The sequence below is a fragment of the Macrobrachium rosenbergii genome, chromosome 39, assembly GCF_040412425.1.
Source record: "Macrobrachium rosenbergii isolate ZJJX-2024 chromosome 39, ASM4041242v1, whole genome shotgun sequence".
NCBI lineage: Eukaryota > Metazoa > Arthropoda > Malacostraca > Decapoda > Palaemonidae > Macrobrachium > Macrobrachium rosenbergii.
The window spans coordinates 22,050,323-22,062,822 of NC_089779.1; the positions used below are offsets into that span (position 1 = coordinate 22,050,323).

The window sequence follows — 12,500 nt, forward strand, 5'->3', positions numbered from 1 at the left end:
TTCTTTTGAATTAATGACAATGCCCTTCATAGTTGGTGGACTGGAAAAACGAATTGGTTTTCACCTAATGGAGACGCTGAAATAACCACTCGAAATTGAGATTTTTTATGATCGAGTGTGAGTACATAAGTGCATAAGTTCAACTAAGTGCGTAAGCTCAAATCGCACTGTTCGAGACGTACGGTGACTTGAGAGGGGAAAGGAATGTAGCTCCCCTTATTTTCAATTGAAATGCCACATTTCTCCCGTGTAAAAGTTTTGCACTTATCTTAGTTTATATTGTACATATTGCCATAACACTTAATAGTGTTCTTTTGTATTTTTACCTTGATGTAACAGCAAATTACCAAGAGTTGTTACGATAATGTTACGTAATTGCACAATGATGAGCTTGCGTGTGGTTGCAATACCACCAACCGTAGCCTAAGATGTGGGATATTCTTCCATAATTTTATGAATATATCAATTCTTGAGTTAAATTCCACCTGTTATGCATGTAAAGCCAGGCTAACTGTGTAATGTAACGGTTAAGTTAGGCATGAGTACAGTATAGCCTAGGCTGTCTGGCACAAGATTGCTGTTATAAATGAACTTTTCATATTACAGGGAACCAGTATAGGAACCAGTTTAGGAATCAGTGTAAGAACCACTATAAGAACCAGTGTAAGAACTATGTATGAACCTGTTTAGGAACCAGTTCTAACAATTATGGAAGGAACATATGTAATAATTGTTTAATAACAATGTTGTTATTACTTGTGGCTTGGTATGTCAATTGTCCTGACTTACATTTGGTGGTTACCATTCATTATAGGACAATTAACTCAGACTAGCCTACACATAACAATTCACTCCTGGGCATAGGCTAATACAAGTGTGATACACCGGCCTAGGTTAATAAACCCAGGACTACTCTTAACTTGAACTGGCACTTGACGTCGTAGACGGACGAATCTTAATTTTTGTAGTTAGGACTGAGGGGATGGCTGACTCGCGTGGTTTGTTTAATGCTTCTTAGTAAGAGGATACATGGTGTAAACAACTTATTCCTAATGTACCTTCCACAATTGTTAGAACTGGTTCCTAAACAGGTTCTTACACTGGTTCTTAAACTGGTTCTTATACTGGGTCCCTGTAATATGAAAAGTTCATTTAGGACAGCAATCTTGTTCCAAACAGCATGCAGTCCTTAGCTTAGACTATACTGTCCTCATGCCTAACTCAACTGTTACATTACACAGTTAGCCTGGCTTTACATGCATAACAGGTGGAATTTAACTTAAGAATTGACATATTCATAAAATTATGGAAGGATATCGCACATCTCAGGCTATGCTTGGTGGGCATTGCAACCACATGGAAGCTCATCGTGGTGCAATTACATAACATTACCATAACAACTCTTGGCAATTTGCTGTTACATCAAGGTAAAAATACAAAAGCACACTATTAAGTGTCATGGCAACATGTACAATACAAACTAAGATAAGTGCATACCTTTTACAAGGGAGAAATGTAGCATTTCAATTGACAATAAGGGGAGCTACATTCCTTTTCCCTCTCAAGTCGTCATACACGTCTTGAACAGTGCGATTTGAGCTTACGCACTTAGTTGAACTTACGCACTAACGTACGCACACTCGATCATAGAAAATCTCAATTCCGAGTGGTTAATTCAACGTCTTGATAAGATGAAAACCAATTCGTTTTTCCAGTCCACCAATTATGAAGGGTATTGTCATTAATTCAAAAGAAGGATTTCCATATTACAGAAAGAAGGAGTGCAGCCAAGAAACAATATAAAATTTCACTCGGAGAAAAATTTTGACCCATGTGTGTGTGGAGTGTCAACATTCACAACGTAGTTTGGAACTTTTGCATAAAGATCAACAGATCTTTCCTAGATAGTGACCCCAATGGTTTTAACCCTTTACGTATCCACTTTTGCGGCATGTTTAGTACGTGCCTGTTGGGGATGACTGTAAAAACATAAACAAAAGACTGTAAATATCATAAAGATAATGACCCCCAAGAAATATTAGTCCTAGATAACGACCACCGAAAACCCTTGGGGGTCACTACCTAAGAAAGATCCAGCGAATGTGACATTAAATAGAAAATTTGTTGGCAAAATAAAATCCTAGTACGCGTTCTACATATGTAAATCATTTGTTAGAACTGAACTCTCCCCTTGAAACCTTAATGCGCCCTGGATGGATGTCAGGAACTTTGTTGATTTAGATCAAGACGTCCTTAGGCCACGACGCTCACTTGCACAGAGGCGGTAGTCCATGTTTGTGGGCAGGTTTCAAAGAGAATCAGGGGTCTGATATGGACCTCCTGACTCTGCCCAAACCACACAAAAAAAAAAAAAGAAATATCGAGGGATATTTCTAATATTTCCACGGTTAGAAAATATACGACAGAAACATTTCCATTGTTGAAAGAAAAAGGGTAAATGTAACTATAATCACTCCAATGTCAGATTAGCTTAAATCAGGTTTCTTGAAGAGCGAAGCATAAATATTTTTGGTTTCATACTACGAATGAGGTCAGATGTGCCTTAGGTCTAGTTAACTGTTGTCCATCATTAATTAGCTACTGACTGAATCTTGGTCATTATACTAAATTCCGGAAAACCGTACCTTGATCAGCCTAAGACGACAGTGAGTCCTAGTAGTCTGCGTTTCAAATGATCGTAATTTCTCAGAGAAAATCTGTAAGGTGTTTATTTCTTGACAACTTTCAGGAAAATTCTGGTCTTTCACTCTCGAACGTTAACGTTTTGTTGAACTTGGTCTGTTTATCATGTATGCTGCGTACAATAATGATCAAGTCAAGGTTGATCAATAGTGTAGATTTTGGTAGCTTTCAGTGGGATGGAACGAACTAAGATTCACTAAAGGAGCCGATTCCATTTGTAGACGGGGTGGGGTCTAGCATTGCTTTGAGATATCATCATCATGGTATAATCACGTTCCATTTTTCCTTCACTGGCAAGACACTTCAGCTACACAGATTAGTTTCAGCACTGAGAATGTACTGATTTCTTAGAAAAAAAAAATAGTACACACCCTAACTTACGTTCAGATTTATTTTAAATACGACCTCTCAAATACTGTAACATTCTTTCGCTTGTTTCTGCTTTTTCTTTTCACTATCCTGAATCAACAGTATATTGCCTGCTGAAAGTTACACACGCAAAAAAAAGAAAGAAAAAAACAAAAAAACAAAAAGCCGAACAGGTAATTGGTGTTCATGCAAGGCTCAGGGAAACGTGAATCAAGACGACGGATTCGGTAACCTCCGGATCATAAGGTTCTCTGAATGTCTCCTTCTTGTTCTGCTTTTCCTGACAATTTCACTGACCTTCCTTCCTTTAAGAGGCGAAAAAAGTCTAAGGCTTCCATCATGGTTAACCTCCTTGGCCTTCAGTCCTCCTTTTTTCTTTTTCAGATTTTCTCTGGGCAGTAAGTTGCCCTTTCACTGGCCTTATGCTAATGGGCAGCAACTCGAGTTTCTCTGTTCCACTTATAAACCATTATCCCCGCACGAAAGAAACGAAAGAACAAAAAAAGAAAACTCGTGAATTTTCCAAGGTATTCCTGCGGGAACTCTTTCGCTGGGAGAACTGTAAATACGCTTGCTGACGAATCCCGCATTTTGAGAAAGGGAGAAAACAGAAATTCTTTTGCTTGAGCGAACGAATGAGGCTGAAGTTTGCTTGTTAGCGTTTGCAACTCTCCAGGGTCAGATAAAAGAGCCAAGCTTGTTTGGATGACTTTTCTCTCGTGCATGATACTGCGAGGCCGTTTGGGAAACAGGCTTGCAAAGAACTGAGAGGTTATAATCCCGCAGTTGCCTTGAAAGAAAGAAAAAAAAAAGACGCTTAAAAACAGTTCGGAAACAAAAATAGTCAGATCGCTAAACTTCTCGTATTTCACCGTTTTCTCCATCGGCGGTTTTTGTACAAAAAATCGCACAATCGTAAGCAATTGCCAGAGAAATTATTGGTAAGTTTCATTTCCACACGTCTGCAATTCCCAGCTGATCAGTTCGATTTAAACATGCGATGAAAAGAAGGTGCGGTGTTGTGATGTTTGTTTATGAAAAAACAAAAACAAATTTGGAACGCAGATGACGAAACTGGTAAAATCCTGTTACAAACTTAGCAGCAGCTGAGCTACTGACAACCACGGCATTTCATGTGAGAAATAGATCATTTACCCAACAGCCAAATATTATTTGCAGTTTTAGAGGAAACGGAATAATGTTAACAGAAAACAGTAAACGACAATGAATAAATGTAATGATTATATTTTAACAAATGAAACTCAAGAACCCTATACTTACTGTATATCCCCGGAAAAACTCCAATAACCTGATTAGGTAAAGGCGCAGGGGTTGCAGCCGAATCCTGCCAGAGAGGAGGTTTCAGATCTCTCCTCACCGTTATAAGTCTCATCAAGGAAGTTGGATTTTTGACAGACTTGTTGATCTGTTGCTTGGCAAGATTACACAAAACGTTGAGTGTGGATTTATGAAAAAAATTCTACAAAAGATGGGACTCGTGGCTGGCAACAAGTGATTAGGTTTTGGGAGAGATAGGAATATAGCTTTTGGGGTGGAGGGACCTATTTTGGGGGTGGAATTCCAGGCCTGAGAAATTTAAACTCTACGAATCAAAACCCTAGATTTCGGCAACGAAATTAAAGGCTAATATACCGGTCAAACAAAGCGACTGAAGATGATATCTCTTCTTAACCCAAAAGACTGATTGGTGACTAAAGAGTAACCGTTTCATGTCGATAAAAATATGAGCCTCTGGGGTTTTGAGGTTAGCGGAGGTATGCGCTCTCTAAGGGCATTTCTCCACTCGTTAGAATAGAATTTTGTTCCCCGCGTGAATATCAGCAACCTTCAGGATTACTGTATTTCAGACCGATTGCTTGCCATCTTCTGTAAGTTCTGCAGCTCAGTGTTACACTACTACACCATAACAAAAGGACTCCTCTTAGAAGTCCCGGGTGCTGGACGGAAAGTTAATCCGAGTGGTAAATAACAGTGAACTTCATGGCTCAAGAACTCCTGGCACCGCATTTAGAAAATATTGCGAACTTTCGAGATGATTCAGTTGCGGAAGAAACGACTTTATTCACCATTATTGCGACATCGCAGTGGGTGTTGTGTCTTAGAGCAAGTTAAGTTCAAGGATGTTAGATAATAATAGTATCAATTACCACATCGCAAAATCGACCATCAAAATGAAAAATCACTCTTCAAATTCTAGAACGCGGCAATAGTGCAATCTTAATTATTATTATTATTATTATTATTATTATTATTATTATTATTATTATTATTATTATTATTATTATCGTCGAACATAAAAAATAGAAATCGCTCGCCACATATTCCATAACTGGAAAAAAGACAAGAAAAGGGTCCTCCTTTATCCATATCGGATTTTTCCTAGACAGTGATCCCCAAGGGTTTTCCGGGGTCGTTACTAGGACTAATATTTCTTGGAGGTCATTATTTTTATGATATTTACACTCTTTTATGTTTTAACGGTCATCTCCAACGGGCTTGTACTAAACAAGCCGCAAAGATGGATACATGCCGGGTTAAAACCCGTGGGGGAGTCACTATTTAAGAAAGATCCTCCATATCTTTAGAGAGCATCAGTGCTCTTCATAATCTTCATTTCACAATTGCAACTTACATCTCCAAAGTGAAGGTGAGCACAGGTGACAGGGTCCTGATCGGCATAGTTATCGACGCAATCTTTCTTGAACTCCATCAACTTGGGGTTGTAGGCCTGGCTGATTTGGTCGCTCTGACATAAGTAGACTCGGCGAGTGCAGTCGGCGTCTTCACATCGCTCCCTGAGGCCTGTTGTGGAAGACTGACTGTCAGGGAGTGGGTCACCAGGGCATATTTCGAACAGGAATTTAGCGTATTCATTCAAAAGCAAGACCACAAATATATATGGGTGGTATGCATGAATCAGCTGCACACAAATACAATCACCATCTGTATGTATATATATATATATATATATATATATATATATATATATATAATATATTTCTTTAACAAAGGCTTGTGATAATCTTACTAGATCATTTTACTAGAATGACTTTCGATGAGACCTAAGGACTTTTTACAATATAATATACATATATATATATATATATATATATATATATATATATATACATACATATGTATATATATATATACATACATATATACATACATACATACATATATATATATATATATATATATATATATATATATATATATATATACACGCTCGTTTGTTTGTACAGATACTTACAAACATACGTACACACATATGTATATGTGTATGTGTGTTTGTGTATGTATATTTGTAAGTATCTGTAACACAAACATGCGTGATACACTATATATATATGTATATGTATATATAGTGTATATACACTACATGTATATGTACATGTATATATATATATATATATATATATATATATATATATATATATATATATATATATACTGTATATATATATATATTACATTGTAAAAAGTCCTTAGGTTTCATCGAACGTCATTCTAGTAAATGTTCTAGTAAGATTATCACAGCACTTTTGTTGAAAAAGTATATTGTGTGTATATATATATATATATATATATATATATATATATATATATATATATATATATATATACATACACACATATATATATATATACATATATGTATATATATATATATATATATATATATATATATATAAATACAGGTGGTGACTGTATTTGTGTTTTAATAAATATGTTTTAGATGAACAAATGAAATGTCTAACACTATACATGATTTATTTACAAAATGTCTTCATCATCACTAAAGGAAGAGGTCATCATCCTCGTCCTCATCATTGCTACCGATGTCAGTGATGACTGGTTCCACGCTCTCATGGATATTGTCCAACTTCCAGTACTCCTCCTCAAAATGAGGGAATTGTCTAACAGCTCCTGCTCGCACCTCTGGGGTGGCTAAGTAACTATTACCCACTGTACCCACTGTAGAAATAATTACCTATTCATGCTATAGTAAATCTTGCCACAGGTCTTCTCGCTTGTATACAAAGTGGCAAGCCATAGCACAGATGCAGTCTAGCAACCATGAGGACAATTCCATATCCTGCTGGCCATTATCGAATTTGTTGTAGCCTAGACTGTGTAAGCATACCCATTCACCGTGTACCTGGTGGATGGGTGGAGCCTCATGACGTCATATTATGTTTGCATCACGAATTGTTTTAGGATTCTTGTCTGTGATTTTCTTGGTTCTGGCATCGGCGACTTCATTTACTCTATAAATATCAAAACTATCGAACTTAGGTACTAAATAATACTTGCAAAAATTAGGTAGAGTTATAAAATATACACTCGCCACCCTTCACCTCTTTCCAGTGCTTTGATAAGGTGTTCCTGAAAAACCGTGTTTCATCAGCTCTGTATCCCTTAGTAGTATAAGATCTTGTGCCTTTTTTCTAAGGTGTTTCCAAGCAAACTACGGACAGAAGAACAAACGATTACAAAGACTTGTTTTTACAAACAACTAAGACTAAATGGATATGTATAGCCTTTTTAAAACAACAAAGGTCATTACGTTTGGGGTGGCTTTTCAGGTGAGGAACAATTGTCTAGGATTATCTCAGGTCCTGGGTAAAACGAGGAGAGGCAAAGAAGATTAACGAAAATTGTTTTCTAGTTTAAGTCTCCTGTGGACATCTTGCGCAGAATGTGGTCAAGAGCTCGTATACCTGGGATTCATTTAACATTATTTTCCTTCACTAGTTCCGTTACTGCAGATTCTAAAAGATTCCTAGAAACAACAATTCTAAAAGTTGTCATATATACATATATACACACACACATATATATATATATGTGTGTGTGTATGTATGTGTGTATGTATGTGTGTGTCTGTATATATATATATATATATATATATATATATATATATATATATATATATATATATATATATATATATATATATATATATATATATATATATACACGCATGTTCGTGTGTACAATACTTACATACAAACATACTTACACATATGTATATGTGTATGTTTGTGTTTGTGTATGTATATGTATGCATATGTACACCAAAAAATGCGTGTACATACACACACTCATATATATATACTGTATGTATATATATATATATATATATATATATATATATATATATATATATATATTAATTACATTGTAACGAGTCCTTAGATTTCATCGAAAGTCATTCTAGTGAAATGATCACAACCCTTTTGTTAAAGAAATATTGCAGCCCACTTCGTTTTCAAGAGGTGTACGCGAGTACGAGAGAGAGAGAGAGAGAGAGAGAGAGAGAGAGAGAGAGAGAGAGAGAGAGAGAGAGAGAGAGAGACGACGGCTCTTGTTGACGATCCCTACCTACTTTCATTAATCAGGTGTTAATCCCCCTTCGGGAATATTTAGCAATTTTTCAACTTTGACCTGCTTCTCTAATTTCGACTCTGTCCTTTTATAATGTCCTCACGAAACCCTGCCAATGTTTGTCAGTGTTCTTTCCACAGGTAATGCTCAGGAGACCGGCTGTGGAAATTCTCCAGTCTGCCGTGATGATAATTGTCTAGCAAATTCAAGAATGGCAAGTAATTGAGAACAGGCTATACCAAACAGACTCCACTCTAACCATCCCGGGCATCCAATTCCTAAACCCCCACAGAATGCCTGCAAACGTAATGACATCGATGGGTATATTCTGCTTATAAGGGATGTCCTATACCTGTAGGATCTAGCCAATGACGCACTCAGCTCCCACATAGGTCTACCTGCCCTTCTTGAAGATGACCAATGGCAGCCTTAACTTCCTTTGGTCCTCCTTTGCAGTTGCTTGCGTTAGACTAGAGAGAGCAAACTCTTGATGTGCTCATCAGTAGCTGTTTGGAGAACATTATTATTACCATTATTATTATTCAGAAGGTGAACCCTGTTCATATAGAACAAGCCTACTGACTTGAAATTGAAGCTTCCAAAGGACAAGGTGTCCATTTGAAAGTAGTAACAATAGGTAATAGGAAATACAGAAGAGATTAGTTATTAGAAAAGAAAAATAAATTAACAAATTAATAGATAAATAGACAAAAATGTAAGCAAATTATCAAAATACAAGGAGAATTGTCTTAGGGCAGTAATGTGATGTATCTTCCCTTGAACTTTTGAGGTTCAAATTGAACAACATCCTCAGGGAGACTGTTCCACAGCCCAACGGTGTGAGGAACAAAGGACCTCTGGAACTGAGAAATTCAACACCGAGGTACATTGACAGCATAGTGGTGCCGCTGTTCACCACATCTGGTTGCTCTCGGAAGGAAAGAGGCTCACTGTAATCTTTTCATGTGATAACGCTATAAACACATGCTTCTAAGAAACAGTCCTCACCAGAGTAACAACATTGTTTATGAAATCCAATATAAGGAATGTGACCGATTGTATTTGGGCCAGACGAAGAAGAAATTATTTCTAAAAATAAAGTAACATAAAAATAAATTCTTGTATGACTATAAAGAATTCTAGGATATCACAAAGGCCTTTTGACAAGGAACCATACTGATCTGAAAATGAAGTATGGATTTAAAGTCATTCTTCGGAGAAAGCATTACACTAAAACAAAATCCATGCCATCTTTGATGTCTACTGCAGTGTCGCAAATCTACTATTTAGGCGACTGAACGGGTTGTCTTAGAAAAAAAGAGTAAAACGCTTTTAATAATCACTGAAGCAGAAACAAAGACACAAATAAGCATTTGAAATAATTAGTTGCTGGACCTCCTTGCTTTCTTTTTTCTCCACTCTTGAAGTCCTCTGGGGACATTTATCATTTCGCTACACCATCACCCTTTTCAGAATGCTACTGCATGATTATTTAATAGGTAATGTTCCCAGGTGCTTCAAGTACTTAGGGGAAAGCTATCTTCTGAGGGCAAAGAGCATATGGATTTCGTATTTTAGATGGTCAACATCATGTCATCACCCCGAAATCTGCTTTCCACTTCAAATTATAAAGCACAATCACTACGATCTCGGAACTTCAGACTTTTCCCATTTGACTGTTTCACTTCTGAAGCAAAGTTGTTACTATCCCACAACCAGATCATAATGAGCACTCTATTGTTTCTTTTTTTCAGGCTCATGCGCTAAGAGTTGACGCTTCCAAAATTTTAAGGATTTTGAGCTGTTTTATCACATTTACAAACATGCCGAACCACAAACTGATCATACTGGTTATTATTTTATATTGCTAGATCAAGAGGTAGGATATTTTTGGAAACCATATCTCCTTCAAAACACCTGTGGTCAGAAATAGTGCATCATTCAGTAGAGAAAGCCTTCACTTTAAAAATGAATTAATAGCGGATGCATAACTAAAACCAAAAGGTTATAACTCATCACAAATTACACATAAAGAACTATCTTTCTTGATTCTGCAGTTCAGTTCATATCTCTGTATCCAACGATGCAGCAATCAAAATTTGAGGCAAATGACAACTTTCATTGCTCAGAACTTACTGTTGAAATAAGCGACTTGTGGTGGAATAGGAGCCGTGCAAACCTGGATGAGCAGCAGTATTACCATGCACTCCAGTCTGACTCTGGAAAAGAGAGAAAGAACAATCAGTCAATCAGTCAGTCTGAGAGTAAACAGGCAGGTCAGAGACCTTCCATTTAATTAGCTACACATGAATAGATTGACCTTTTATAATTTGACTTTCAAATTTTAAAATTTACTTTTTATCTCATCTGCTTTATCATTACTCCAAGTCCGCTATGCTACAGTACATCACAAAACCCAGTTTCAACTTTCAAACATCTGGGCCGGGTCTCTAGTTCCCCATTTTCTACCTATCGTCGAGAGAGAGAGAGAGAGAGAGAGAGAGAGAGAGAGAGAGAGAGAGAGAGAGAGAGAGAGAGAGAGAGAGATCCAAGTATGACGACAAAGAAACACTATTCCTAATGCATTACCAGCAATATTAGATTATGATGGTCAAAGAATTTTCATCCCTTTTATCTTTTTTTATTTTTCCAACTTGTTTCTAGGATAAGTAAAAGTTAACATCCTGCTAAAGGAAGGGGCCACTTACTCAAGCACCATACACTCATTCTCTCTCTCTCTCTCTCTCTCTCTCTCTCTCTCTCTATATATATATATATATATATATATATATATATATATATATATATATATATATCTCACACAAAAACACAAACCCCAAAACACATTTTATATATATATAGATCTATATATATTTATTATTATAAATATTATATGTGTTCAACCTCTCTTTCTTGCTTTAATCGAATATCAAAAGATTTATCTTTGTTAAAGTAAGAGCGAATACCATGTAGGAAGAAGCAAGCGAGCAGGAGTTGTTTTGAATAGATCCCAACTGTCAAAAGGGGTAGCAACTTTAGTTTAGAGGGATATTAGACAGGATAGGTTTGCTAGGACCAACCTTAGATAGACTGTGTCTTAAGCTCACTCTTCTATGACCTTTGTACTGGTGAGTTTTTTCTCATTTTTCAGATGATACCTAAACCCACGCAAAGGCGTTTTGGGGGAGGAGTTTGAAACAAACTCCCAAGCCCCTGACCCAGCTTTGAGGGAGTCTTAAAGCAGCCACGAGAGAGACAACAAGCATATCGGGCGTCTCTCATAGCCCCCTTTGTTTCTCCCCCCTTGTCGAAGAGTTGGGGGAAATTGCCATTTCAATGGATCCAGGGGCTTTTGATGCACGTGATCACTGCATTATCTATTCCAGTGGTAAGTCTGAATGTGACAATTACTCCCAGTTCTCTTTCCCTTCAACTTAAACTCTCATTTTTCGTGTTACAAGTTTTCCTCTCTTAAACAGTCACTGACTAAGAAAATCCTAGCAAAACCATATCCCATTTATGAAGTCAAATATATTAGGTACAATTATTGTTGCCTAGTGGAATTGCATAAATTATCCTTCATGGTGTTAAAGCAATAGTCTCGATATAAGATTCATCCCTTGCAGTTAATTAATGACTAGTGAGAGTTTTTTCTGTAATACGAGAGTGTTATCAGGACGCGTCTCTTCCAGAATTGTGCATGCCATGGACCTGGCCATTCTCTTGTTTGGAGAGGAATTAGCATCCTTGATACCAAGAACCTCAATTCATGCGGTTACAGTAATTTGCCTTATAGAAGCATCACAAGAGGCCCTGAGCTGTTGCTTTATTCACCCTTTATGTTGAAATATCTTATGTCCGGAGTGGGACGAAGTCAGAGCTGTTGTTATCTCCCGTAAGAAACTAGTTAACACTTTTTTTTTTATTTTACTTTGTTGAAACTAGTTGTTTGAGTGATGTTGATTTAATTCATGTGTTCAGAATAAATCTTTTTTTTCGGTAACTGTAGTCTCAAC

The 12,500-nt window shown here is 36.8% G+C and overlaps 1 protein-coding gene across 1 annotated transcript in view; it reads right to left on the reverse strand.

Moving 5' to 3' along the window:
• The window catches only part of LOC136825822 (uncharacterized), a 28,456-nt gene that overhangs the window by 2,889 nt on the left and 13,067 nt on the right, over nucleotides 1-12,500 (reverse strand). The window contains exons 2-3 of the mRNA XM_067082778.1: nucleotides 10,621-10,703; nucleotides 5,726-5,895 (exon numbers count right to left, since the gene is read on the reverse strand). Coding sequence (XP_066938879.1) covers nucleotides 5,726-5,895; nucleotides 10,621-10,703 — 253 coding nt within the window. The remainder of the gene's footprint in view (nucleotides 1-5,725; nucleotides 5,896-10,620; nucleotides 10,704-12,500) is intronic.